This window comes from Mandrillus leucophaeus, unplaced genomic scaffold, assembly GCF_000951045.1.
Source record: "Mandrillus leucophaeus isolate KB7577 unplaced genomic scaffold, Mleu.le_1.0 Scaffold49, whole genome shotgun sequence".
NCBI lineage: Eukaryota > Metazoa > Chordata > Mammalia > Primates > Cercopithecidae > Mandrillus > Mandrillus leucophaeus.
Window position 1 is genome coordinate 3,707,021 of NW_012105253.1, and position 11,242 is coordinate 3,718,262.

The window sequence follows — 11,242 nt, forward strand, 5'->3', positions numbered from 1 at the left end:
GAGGTTGCAGTGAGTCGAGATCACATCACTGCACTCCAGCCTCAGCGACAGAGCAAGACTCTGTCTCAAAAAAATATATATACACATATAAAAATAAAAATAAAAATAAAAAACACCAGCCCTAACTCCTAGGGTTGCTCAGCAAATGAAATTATGTTTACACGTAAAACCCCTAGAACAGAGTCTGATGCACAAACGTGGTAAATACTCCTTGAATATTAGTTGCTCTTATGTTATTTCTTCCTAGGTATGTAAGTAAATTAATCTTCCTGTGGTTATGATAAATTACCTTATCTGTAAAATGAGAATAACTGTATCTCATAGAGTTTTCAGTAGAACTAAATGAAATAGACACATCTAAATTGCTTAGTATGTGCTTGGTACTTAACTATTAACATTTTAAAATTTTCTTTTTATTTATTTATTTAGAGGCAAGGTCTTGCTCTCTTGCCCAGGCTGTAATGTAGTGGCATGATCATGGCTCACTGCAGCCTTGACCTCCTGGGCTCAATCTCCCTGCTTCAGCCTTCCAAGCAGCTGGGACTACAAGCACGTGCCATGCCATGCTGGGCTGATTTTTGTTTGTTTGTTTGTTTTCAGACGGAGTTTCACTTTTGTTGCCCAGGCTGGAGTGCAATGGTGCGATCTCAGCTCACCACAACCTCTGCCTCCCGGGTTCAAGTGATTCTCCTGCCTCAGCCTCCTTAGCAGCTGAGATTACAGGCATGAGCCACCATGCCATGCTGGGCTAATTTTTAAAGAAATTTTTTGTAGAGACGGGGTCTTGCTTTGTTGCCAGGCTGGTCTTAAACTCCTGACCTCAAGGGGTCTTGCTGTCTTAGCCTCCCAAAGTGGTGGGATTACAAGCGTGAGCCACTGCACCTGGCCAACATTTTTAATGTGTCAGATTTGGCTGGGTTTAAAGTGTGCTAGCACACCTGCCCTCACTGCATTGAATGTGCCTGTGGGAACTGTCCAGCCAGGTGGGCAAGGGGAATGCCAAGGGCTGGGGTACACCTGGTGCCACTTAGATGCCAAGACCCATGTGAGGGTAGAGGAGGCATCTCTGGGGTCTGGGCATCTGTTATTGGAGTCCCTTCTCCCCGCTTCCCAGCAGCCGTCTCCTCAGTGGGTGCACCTCTGGGCTGGCTCAGGACATTGCAAAGGAAGGATCAGTGCAAATTAGCACTTGACCATGTGAGCACGTGCGTGTGTTGGAGGGAGCGAGATGACTGTGTTTGAGGTTGTGTCTGGTTGGATGTTGGCCCCTTAACAGAAGCAAAGAAGTTTGGAGGAGGAAGTCATTTAGGAGAAAAGGTGAGAAAGCCATTGTGCCCTTGTCACCTTTGACACGTCCCAGAGCAAACCTGAAAACAATTTGGGATGTACCTCAAGTACGGATGGGGACAGGGGAAGGAGCAAGGACTTGGAATCCTTTCCACAGAGTGGGAGTGGAGACCGTGGGGCTGCTGAGATTTAAATGGGGAAGATGAATGTTAGTGACTCTGGTCCTTAGCCAGCGTGAGACCCTCACTAACCCCTCCACCCACCTGCCCTGCACGAGCACCCAGTGTACTTTCTCCTCATGTCAGTATCATCAGTATCGTTTGGGGCAGGACAGGTACACATGATCCCCACCTGGCAGTGCTGTTTAAAACAGGGGTCGTGTAGAAGGCTGGGACTGTGTCTTACCCATCGTGCTTACAAAGATTGGCTACTGGAACAGCTTTTTGAGAAGGGCCTGGGGAAATGCTTCGTCATGTGAAGCACTACAGACTTTCAGAGTAAGAGGTGGTATTATTAAAAAGGATTGGATACATTCACGGGCCAATGATCTATAGACCATGATTAGGGAAACTGAGGCAAGTTTGAGCTCTTGCCATAATGGTTCAGATTAGTTTTCTTCTTCTTTTTTTTTTTTTTTTTTTTGAGACAGAGTCTTGCTCTGTCACCCAGGGGGGCAATGGCGCGATCTCGGCTCACTGCAACCTCCGCCTTCTGGGTTCAAACGATTCTCCTGCCTCAGCCTCCTGAGTAGTTGGGATTACAGGAAACTGCCACCATGCCCAGCTAATCTTTGTATTTTTAGCAGAGACAGGGTTTCACCGTGTTGACCAAGCTGGTCTCGAACTGCTGACCTCAAGTGATCCACCTGCCTCGGCCTCCCAGATTATCTTTTCACGTAGGATTTTTCTCCCCTATTTTCCTCCAGCAGTTTGATAATAGCACTAATGATCCTGTTACTTTTGTCCTTAAAGTTGCATTTATAAAGGGTTTCCTGCTTTTTTCCCTTTTGGACTCTAAAATGCATGCATTGAGCTGGACTGAAATATGAAAGTGCAGTTCCCAGAACGATTCGCTCAGGGAAAGTTGTGCTGCAGCCCTCGACTCCAGTAGAACTTCTAAGACTCTCTCACTTGTTTTTTGTCCCATTTCCCATCCAGATTTGGAACTTGGCTTCAAACAAACTCACATTTTTGAACTCCTACAAAATGAAGATGTCGGTGATCCTGGGAATTGTCCAGATGGTTTTTGGTGTCATCCTCAGCCTTTTCAATCACATGTAAGTTTCCTGATGGACTCTCTGCCTGCTCTGTCTGGTCACACTGATGATGAGTGGTGACAGAGCCACTGGTTTGGGACCTGCATCTCTCTGTACAAGTTTTCTTCCTGTGAGGGGTACTTCCCTGGGCATCTTGGCTTGAGCCAAGACAAGCTGGTTGGCTGGAAATGGCAGCACCTCCGTTTCTCCTAAGCAGAGTCTGTCCGAGGTAAGTGCTCCTCTGGCCGCAGAAATATTTGAGGGTTCAAAAAAAGACTGGAGGCCAGGCACGGTGTCTCACACCTGTAATCCCAGCACTTTAGAAGGCCGACGGGTGGACCACCTGAGGTCAGGAGTTCAAGACCGGCCTAGACAACATGGTGAAACCCTGTCTCTACTAAAAATACAAAAATTAGCTAGGTGTGGTGGCGGGCACCTGTAATCCCAGCTACTTGGGAGGCTGAGGCAGGAGAATCCCTTGGACCTGGAGACAGAGGTTGCAGTGAGTCGAGATCACATCACTGCACTCCAGTCTGGGTGACAGAGTGAGACTCCATCTCAAAAAAACAAAAACAAAAACAAAACAACAAAAAAAACATTCTCAACTTCTAGGCTGTACGGAATCAGATGATAGGCTCAATTGGCCTGTGGACCACACTTTGCCGACCCCTATCTTAGAGCGTTCTTAGGAAAAAGCTTCCAAGTCCCCATTATATATCCTCTTGCCTTTAAATGTGCAACTGTGAGCTAGGTCCGCGTGCGAAGCTGTGGTCAGATCACCACCCTCTCTGTGTGGGCATGACCTTTGCTTTAGATGTTACTTCTAGACTGTGGTTCTCTCTGACTCTTGTGCAAAAGCACTTTCCAGTGTTTCCTTCTTATTTTCTTTTCTGTGCATCCATACAGGATTGCTGTTTGCTGGGGGATGTGGGGTGCTGTTGTTTGCCAGTAGTGCGGAAAAAAAAAAAGATAGAACATTTTGTGCTTTTGTGCTTTGAGAGAATAATTAAGTCCTAATGTTCCCTTGATGTTCTATCTTGTGTATGTGTGTGTTTTCCACCCCCAGATACTTCAGAAGAACTCTCAACATCATTCTGCAATTTATCCCTGAGATGATTTTTATCCTGTGTCTGTTTGGATACCTGGTTTTCATGATCATTTTCAAGTGGTGCTGCTTTGACGTCCATGTATCTCAGCACGCCCCCAGCATCCTCATCCACTTCATCAACATGTTTCTGTTTAACTACAGTGACTCTTCCAATGCACCCCTCTACAAACATCAGGTATTTCTGCTTTTTTAAAATTCTTCTTTTATTTACTTGATTATGTCAAATTTCTCTCCTATTCTTTTTTTTTTTTTTTTTTTTTTTGAGACAGAGTCTTGCTCTGTCACCCAGGCTGGAGTGCAGTGGCGCAAACTTGACTCACTGCAACCTCTGCTTCCTGGGGTAAAACGATTTTCCTGCCTCAGCCTTCTGAGTAGCTGGGACTATAGGTACACACCACCACACCTGGCTAATTTTTGTGTTTTTAGTAGAGACAGGGTTTCACCATGTTGGCCAAGCTGCTGTTGAACTCCTAACCTTAAGTGATCCACCTGCCTTGGCTTCCCAAAATGCTGGGATTACAGGTGTGAGCCACAGCACCCGGCCTCTCTCCTACTCCTGAGTGTTGCCAAGGGTAGTTATTTGTAAAACTGAGCCATCTTGGCGTCCAGTGGAGGCTGTTACATCCTTTACATTTCAAAAGGATCTTATTAAATGAAGGTGCAAGCACTGAGGGCTGTGGTGTGGCTGCAGCCATTCTTGCTGGGTAATACCTGAGAGGGATAATTGCAGAGGGATTGAAGATTGTCTTGTGCATTGGCTATGAAGGAGGAAAACAAATAACCCTTCAGATTGATAGGCTTGCAATGGTAGAATGTTCTCTATGGCACCTTAATATTTAATAATCTTTTATTCAAAGAGTGCACTCGGGCTAAATTAACAAGAATAATAATTGAAACAGAATCAAGAAGAGAAGGCCTTGTATTCACATGGGTAGATGGTTTCTGGAAAACCATGAATCAAACTCATGCTCTTCTGCGAGCTTCCAAAGCTGGCGGGAGCTGCTGTTTTGCATTTGTTGCTCCTCTTCCAGAGACAGTTCATCCCAACCATTGCACTTTATTGCCACTCTGATTTCTTCCGTTTCTTTTAGCCTCATTATCAACTTAATATTTAATTAATTAATTAATTAATTTTTGGAGATGGAGTCCCACTCTGTCACCCAGGCTGGAATGCAGTGGCACGATCTTGGCTCACTGTGACCTCCGCCTCCTGGGTTCAAGTAATTCTCCTGCCTCAGCCTCCCAGGTAGCTGGGATTATAGGCGCCCACCACCAGACCTGGCTAATTTTTGCATTAGAGACAGAGTTTTACCATATTGGCCAGCTGGTCTTGAACTCCTAACCACAGGTAATCCACCCACCTCAGCCTCCCAAAGTGCTGGGATTACGGATATGAGCCACCACGCCTGGCCAATATTTTATTTTTAAAAGGTATGCAAATCCTATTGGAGCTGGATATAAAAATAACTCAGTGAGTAATTCTTTGATAACACAAATAACAGTAGCTTTTTCTCCTTGGCTTCTCCCAGTGACTAACCTGATCATTTTATCTGAGGGTAGATTTTCACTAAAAAAGGCCCATTTCTATAGGTCCTGATTCCTCTGGATGAAGCTCTGTGACTAGTTCCACAAGGCCAGCTGCCCTTCAGTGCAAAGCTTGTCTGTCAGCGATTGCGCCCATCAGATGTCCTAGTTAATGTCATGCTTCTACGGCCACACCCCTTCTCATGAGTTCGATTCCTAGTTGTGTCCTCTTTCCCTACCCAAGCGTCGATAAGAAAAAGAAAAGGCTCAGTGCAGTGGCTCACGCCTGTAATCCCAGCACTTTGGGAGGCCAGGGCAGGCAGATCATCTGAGGTCAGGAGTTCAAGACCAGCCTGGCCAACATGGTGAAACCCTGTCTGTACTAAAAATACAAAAAATTAGCTGGGCATGGTCGTGGGTGCGTATAGGAGGCTGAGGCAGGAGAATCACTTGAACCCAGGAGGCACGAGGTCACACCACTGCACTCCAGCCTGGGCGACAGAGCGAGACTCCATCTCGAAAAAATAGTGGAGTGAGGGTGGAAGATGGAACAGATAAAGTGTTCCCTCTATTATCAGGGTGAATCTTGTTACAACTGAGATAAATTGTCTCCTGGCATTTACTGTGACCTTGGTCAGAATGCTTGGAGAAAGGTGAAGGCTCAAGATATGTTTTTCTGTTTCCTTCGAGCCCCGTGCTCTCAATCCTTCTCAGCAGCCCTGACTGAGCCTTCTGAGGCTGGCTGGTTCTTTTGACCATAGCAGCTATGAGTCACTCCTCTAAACTGGGCGCTGGGGTGTGTATAAGAAAGGAGGCAAGGGTGTGAGGACGTGAAAGGTGATCTGGAGCGGGAAGATAACAGGGACTCCTCCAGGGTCTCAGCAGAGGCCTGAAGACCGCGGCTGCCTCACTCCAAAGGGAAGGCGAGAGAGACCGAGAGTGAGTTCAAAGTGGGTAACCCACAGCCTGTTGAGTAACTCGCCCACACTGAAGGGATGAAAGTCAGGTAGCGATGGTGAGGAACTTCTTTTTTCTTTTTTAAGAGATAGGAGCAAGAGAGCTCAGATAATTATCTAGGACTCCAAATATAAAATTACCGGTTGAATAATATTTATGACTTAAAGTGACCCAAGGACTTTTGAGTACCACCGAGTGACTGGTAACGTCATGAGGCCTGCCATAGTTTTCATCCAGACCCAGGTGAAAACGACCCCCACGGGACGGAGTTGAAGACAAGGGGTGCCTTTCTAATGTTTCCTGTGTACTTCTTGTTTAAAAGACTGGTTACATATGGCACAAGGGGCTACTCAGAGAATGAGGAATACAGAGAGTTTCCAGTATCTACCCTGTGTCGAACATTTGGATACACTGGACAGATATTTCTCTATCTGCAAGGGGAATATTCCAGATGTGAAGGTCAATGGATTCATTGAAATGCTTTAGATCTCTGAAAATAAAGTGCTAGTGAGGTGGCCCATAGTGGTCATTTTCATCATGTAAAGTGCGCTGTTCTGTCATGTGAAAATGATGAGATCTCGCCATTTTGGTCTTGCAGCAAGAAGTCCAAAGTTTCTTTGTGGTTATGGCTTTGATCTCTGTGCCGTGGATGCTTCTGATTAAGCCGTTTATTCTTAGAGCCAGGCATCGGAAATCCCAGGTAACGGCCGTTTGTTTCAGTTCGCCTTACTTTGCATAGGAATGTGGGTTTCTGGAAAGATAAATCTTGGGTTTAGAGAGAATCGTCCTGGGCTGCCAGGGCCGGAAGAATGGTGTTGAGGAACTGACCCGCCTTGAGTATGTTTCGTTCTATGGAGCTAGACTTTTCCCCTGGGCCGTCTTATTTCCAGCAAGATGCTCAATTAAGGGCAAGCGCGTTTAAACCTTATGTCTTGGCTGGGCATGGTGGCCCATGCCTGTAATCCTAGTACTTTGGGAGGCTGAGGTGGGCGGATCACCTGAGGTCATGAGTTTGAGACCAGCTTGGCCAACATGGTGAAACTCTGTCTCTACTAAAAATACAAAAATTAGCCAGGTGTGGTGGTGGGTGCCTGTAATCCCAACTGCTTGGGAGGCTGAGGCAGGAGAATCTTTTAAACCCAGGGTTGGCGGGGGAGATTGTAGTGAGCCAAGATCACACCACCTCACTCTAGCCTGGGCGAAAGGGTGAAACACCGTCTCAAAAATAAAATACAATAAAATAAACCTTATGTCTTGCAGACTTTGTTCAGGGTGTATGTGTGCTGAGTCTAGTGGTAGTTAATGATTTATAAGGGTCTGAATGTGGTTGTTTTATTAGTAATAAATAATATTTTATTATAATTTTACTTTTAAAACAAATATTAAAAGCTTTTGTGTGAGACTTTACTGTATTATGTTACAGATCGTGTCAGGGAATTAGAAGAATAAACAAATTCAATTAGGTCGGTTTTTGTTTGTTTGTGATTTTTCCCCTATTGCCAAATACCAGGTTCAGCCCACTTTCTCTTTTTGTCTAAACTGCCCCTGAGCCTCAGATGTACTCAGGGGTGAAGCAGAGTTTAATATCAGCCTGAACCAAATAGGATTTAGGAAGATTAACCTTCCAGAGGACATCAGCGTCTAGCTATGACACACAGACGGTTTGAGATGGTCGTTCTCTGCTTTCCTCTATTAGTGCAAAAGATTAAGCGGAATATGCTGAGACCATGTATGTTGTAAATGGTTGTAGATGTGTTCAGATTAAATTCTCTTTCTCTAAGATCTTCGTTGGATATTGACCTGGATGGGCAGCAGAGTCAGGGACCTAGACATGACGAGACTTGAGTTCAGGAAGTTTATCCCTATGTGACGCTCTGTTTCTCTGTCACCTGCCTCTCCTCCCACTGTCTCCTTATTTCCTGCCAGTCTGAACTCGTTCCAAAGCTTAGCTGAAATGTAATCTATATGAGATATTCATAAAGAGGAAGACAAAGCAAGGAAGTCTTGGTTATTGTTTGGTTAATGGGTAGGAGAGCAAAGTGGTTAAGGGTTGTTGAGGTGGATGCTTGTCCAGACAGGTGACCAGGTATTTCAAAGAGGGTGGCAGATACCTGTTTGGAGAAGGAGATGCAAGTTTTGTTTTTTTTCTAGAGACCAGGTCTCGCGCTGTCTCTGAGGCCAGAGTGCAGTGGCTATTCACAGGCACAATCATAGCTCACTGCAACCTCTGATTCCTGGGCTCAAGCCATCCTCCTGTATCAGCCTCCCAAGTAACAGGCATGCCACCCTGCATGGCTCAGCTTTTTTTTTTTTTTTTTTTGAGATGGGCTCTCACTATGCTGCCCAGGCTGCTCTCAAACTCATAGCCTCAAGTGATTGTATTTATTTTTTTCTAGGAACTAAATCTGTCCATAAGCCAAGAGCCAGGTTACTGTAGGCTCTCCTGAGTTCCAGGACTGTAAAATAATAGCTTGTCTTGCTCTTCGCGCCACACAAGCTCTTTAGACAGTTGCTGATCTCGGAGTGGTAGATTCTCCTTTGCGCCGCCAGTTGACTTAAACAGAGGGAAGGAGGGAGAGAGGGTTCTCCTAGTCTGCCTTCATGGATGATAGCTCTGAAAGTGACTGGTAACGGGAGCTCCTGAAGACGGCGTGGAGGCCTATTCCCTTGGCCCTTGGGATGCACGGCTGTTGGTTGTTTCCTCCAGCGGCTACTTAGGGTCCTTTACGTGTTAGAAACATTACCACCTCCATTCAAGCGATGGTCCTATAATGGCGTTATTTGCCCCCTCTCCACCTCTCTTTCATGAAATTTTACAGATCTAATACACAGAGACAAACAATTTGTTCTGACGGACTTCAGGTAATATGAACAGGGGTCCTGTCTATGAGCCTCTCCTACCACCTGGGTCCCTGCGGAATGTGGCCTGGGAACCTCTCTGCTAGAGGGCCGCCTGTGGCATGGCCCCGATGACACGCCCTGTGGGCAGCCAGTGCGTACACATCTCCTTCTGAGAGCGCTTGTGGCCACTCACCAGGCCCCCCACGTTCTGTTTCCTCTTCCAACTTGCTGCTGTGAACCCAGGTCCCCCCATACTCCCACATCTCAGGTCATAGTGAAATAACTGTGTGTTTCTATGTAAAATCTTCATCTCAACATGTGTGTTTTTTATGGTAAATGTTACTGAAACATATAACACACAGAGACGTGCATGAATAACGAGGCACCAATCCGTGAAGTATCACAATATGAACACGTTCGTGTCACCCACACTCAAATCGAGAAACTGGTCATCCTTAGAACCTGAGGGTCCTGACGGGGCATGGTGGCTCACACCTGTAATCCCAGCACTCTGGGAGGCCGAGGCAGATGGATCGCCTGAGGTCAGGAGTTTGAGACCAGCCTGGCCAACATGGTAAAACCCCGTCTCTACTAAAAATACAAAAATTAGCTAGGCATGGTGGTGGGTGCCTTATAATCCCAGCTACTCGGGAGGCTGAAGCAAGAGAATCACTTGAACCTGAGAGGTGGAGATGGCAGTGAGCTGAGATCGCCGCCATTGCACTCCAGCCTAGGTGACAAGAGCGAGACTCCATCTCAAAAAAAAAAAAAAAAAAAAAAAGTTATTTGTGCCTCCTTCCTGTCACTCTTACCCCAAGAGCAAACATTGTGGTGACCTCCAGGACTGTTAGTTCATTTTGCCTGTTCTTGAACTTTATTTAAATGAAATCATCCAGAATGTCTTCTTTGGGATCTATCTTCTCTCATCCAACATTGCCGTGTCAGTAATTACAAATGGTGATACTATAAACATCCTTGTATATATCTTTTGGCACATGGGTTTTAATTTTTTTTATTTTATGTGTGTATTTTTAGATAGGGTCTTGCTCTATTGCCCAGATTGGAGTGCAGTGGTGGGATCATAGCTGACTCATCTGCTGGGCTCAAGTAATCCTCCCACCTCAGCCTCCTGAGTAGCTGGGATTGCAGGCCCGCACCACCACGCCCAGCTATTTTTAAAATTTCTTTTGGTAGAGGTGAGATCTTGCTATATTGCCTAGGCTGATCTTGAACTCCTGAGATCAAGTGATCCTCCTGCCTTTGCCTCCCAAAGTGCTGGGATTGTAAGTGTGAGCCATTGTGCTCAGCCACATGTGTTTTTAGAAAGTTGCCAGTAGCTAATTTACAATGATTGCTGTATGTTTTATTTCATACGCCGCCCAGCTTAAGCATTGTGAGATTTTAGTAAGAGAACTGCAAGTAAGTATCTGGAAGGAAGACAGTGACTAAGATTCACAAGTCCAATGTCATACTTCTACAACATTATTCATGTTCATCTTAACTAATTCAAGAATAATGAGCAGAAAATGGTAGAGTTTAGGGTTGGAAATGGAGAAACCATAATATATTTCTCCTTTGATATTTTCTTCTATAAGCTGAAGGAGAGAGAAAATAGGATTTCGAGATGACAAATATAAAGTTAACTTGAGCCACATCCCTCCTCATGGGATAAAGAACCACAAGGTCTTGGGGAAAGGCCAACCTAGAAGCCGGCTCTTGGCACCTGGTACCCTGGACTCCTGTCTAGATGGATCTGAGCCCACTTCTGGGTCCTGCAGAGGCCCTGTTCCTCAGTCTCCTGAGGGCAAACCAGGCCACTGGCATGGACACCACGAGTCCCTGGGTGGCCAAGGGGCAGCTGTCTGTGGGGAAGGCAGGTGGAACTTAGACATTTTGGGTCAGGGTGTTTGTGTGCACATACAAGGCCCTCATGATATAGGAAGAAGCCAAAGGTGAAAAAAGGAGGGCTCCCTGGTCCAGGGTCAGCTCCCACGCTGCTATGGCATGGCGTGAATTCTGAATTTCAACATGGCCTTCCCAGTTTTTACAAAGATTTAGTTTTTAAACTAGGAGATGAGAACCCCTAGACACACACACTTTCTTATTTTTTTGAGGCGGAGTCTTGCTTGGTCACCCAGGCTAGAATGCAGTGGCGCAAACACTGCTCACTTCAGTTCAACATCCCAGGCTCAAGAGATCCTCCTGTCCTAGCCTCCTATGTAGTTGGGACAGGTGAACCCTCAGCCAGGCTAAATTTTTTTTTTTTTTTT

General features: G+C 45.8%; 1 protein-coding gene across 1 annotated transcript in view; it reads left to right on the top strand.

Moving 5' to 3' along the window:
• ATP6V0A4 (ATPase, H+ transporting, lysosomal V0 subunit a4) overlaps positions 1 to 11,242 on the top strand; it is a 64,378-nt gene that overhangs the window by 38,335 nt on the left and 14,801 nt on the right. Inside the window, exons 15-17 of the mRNA XM_011995506.1 lie at positions 2,445 to 2,563; positions 3,609 to 3,825; positions 6,730 to 6,837. Of these exons, the coding sequence (XP_011850896.1) occupies positions 2,445 to 2,563; positions 3,609 to 3,825; positions 6,730 to 6,837 (444 nt within the window). The remainder of the gene's footprint in view (positions 1 to 2,444; positions 2,564 to 3,608; positions 3,826 to 6,729; positions 6,838 to 11,242) is intronic.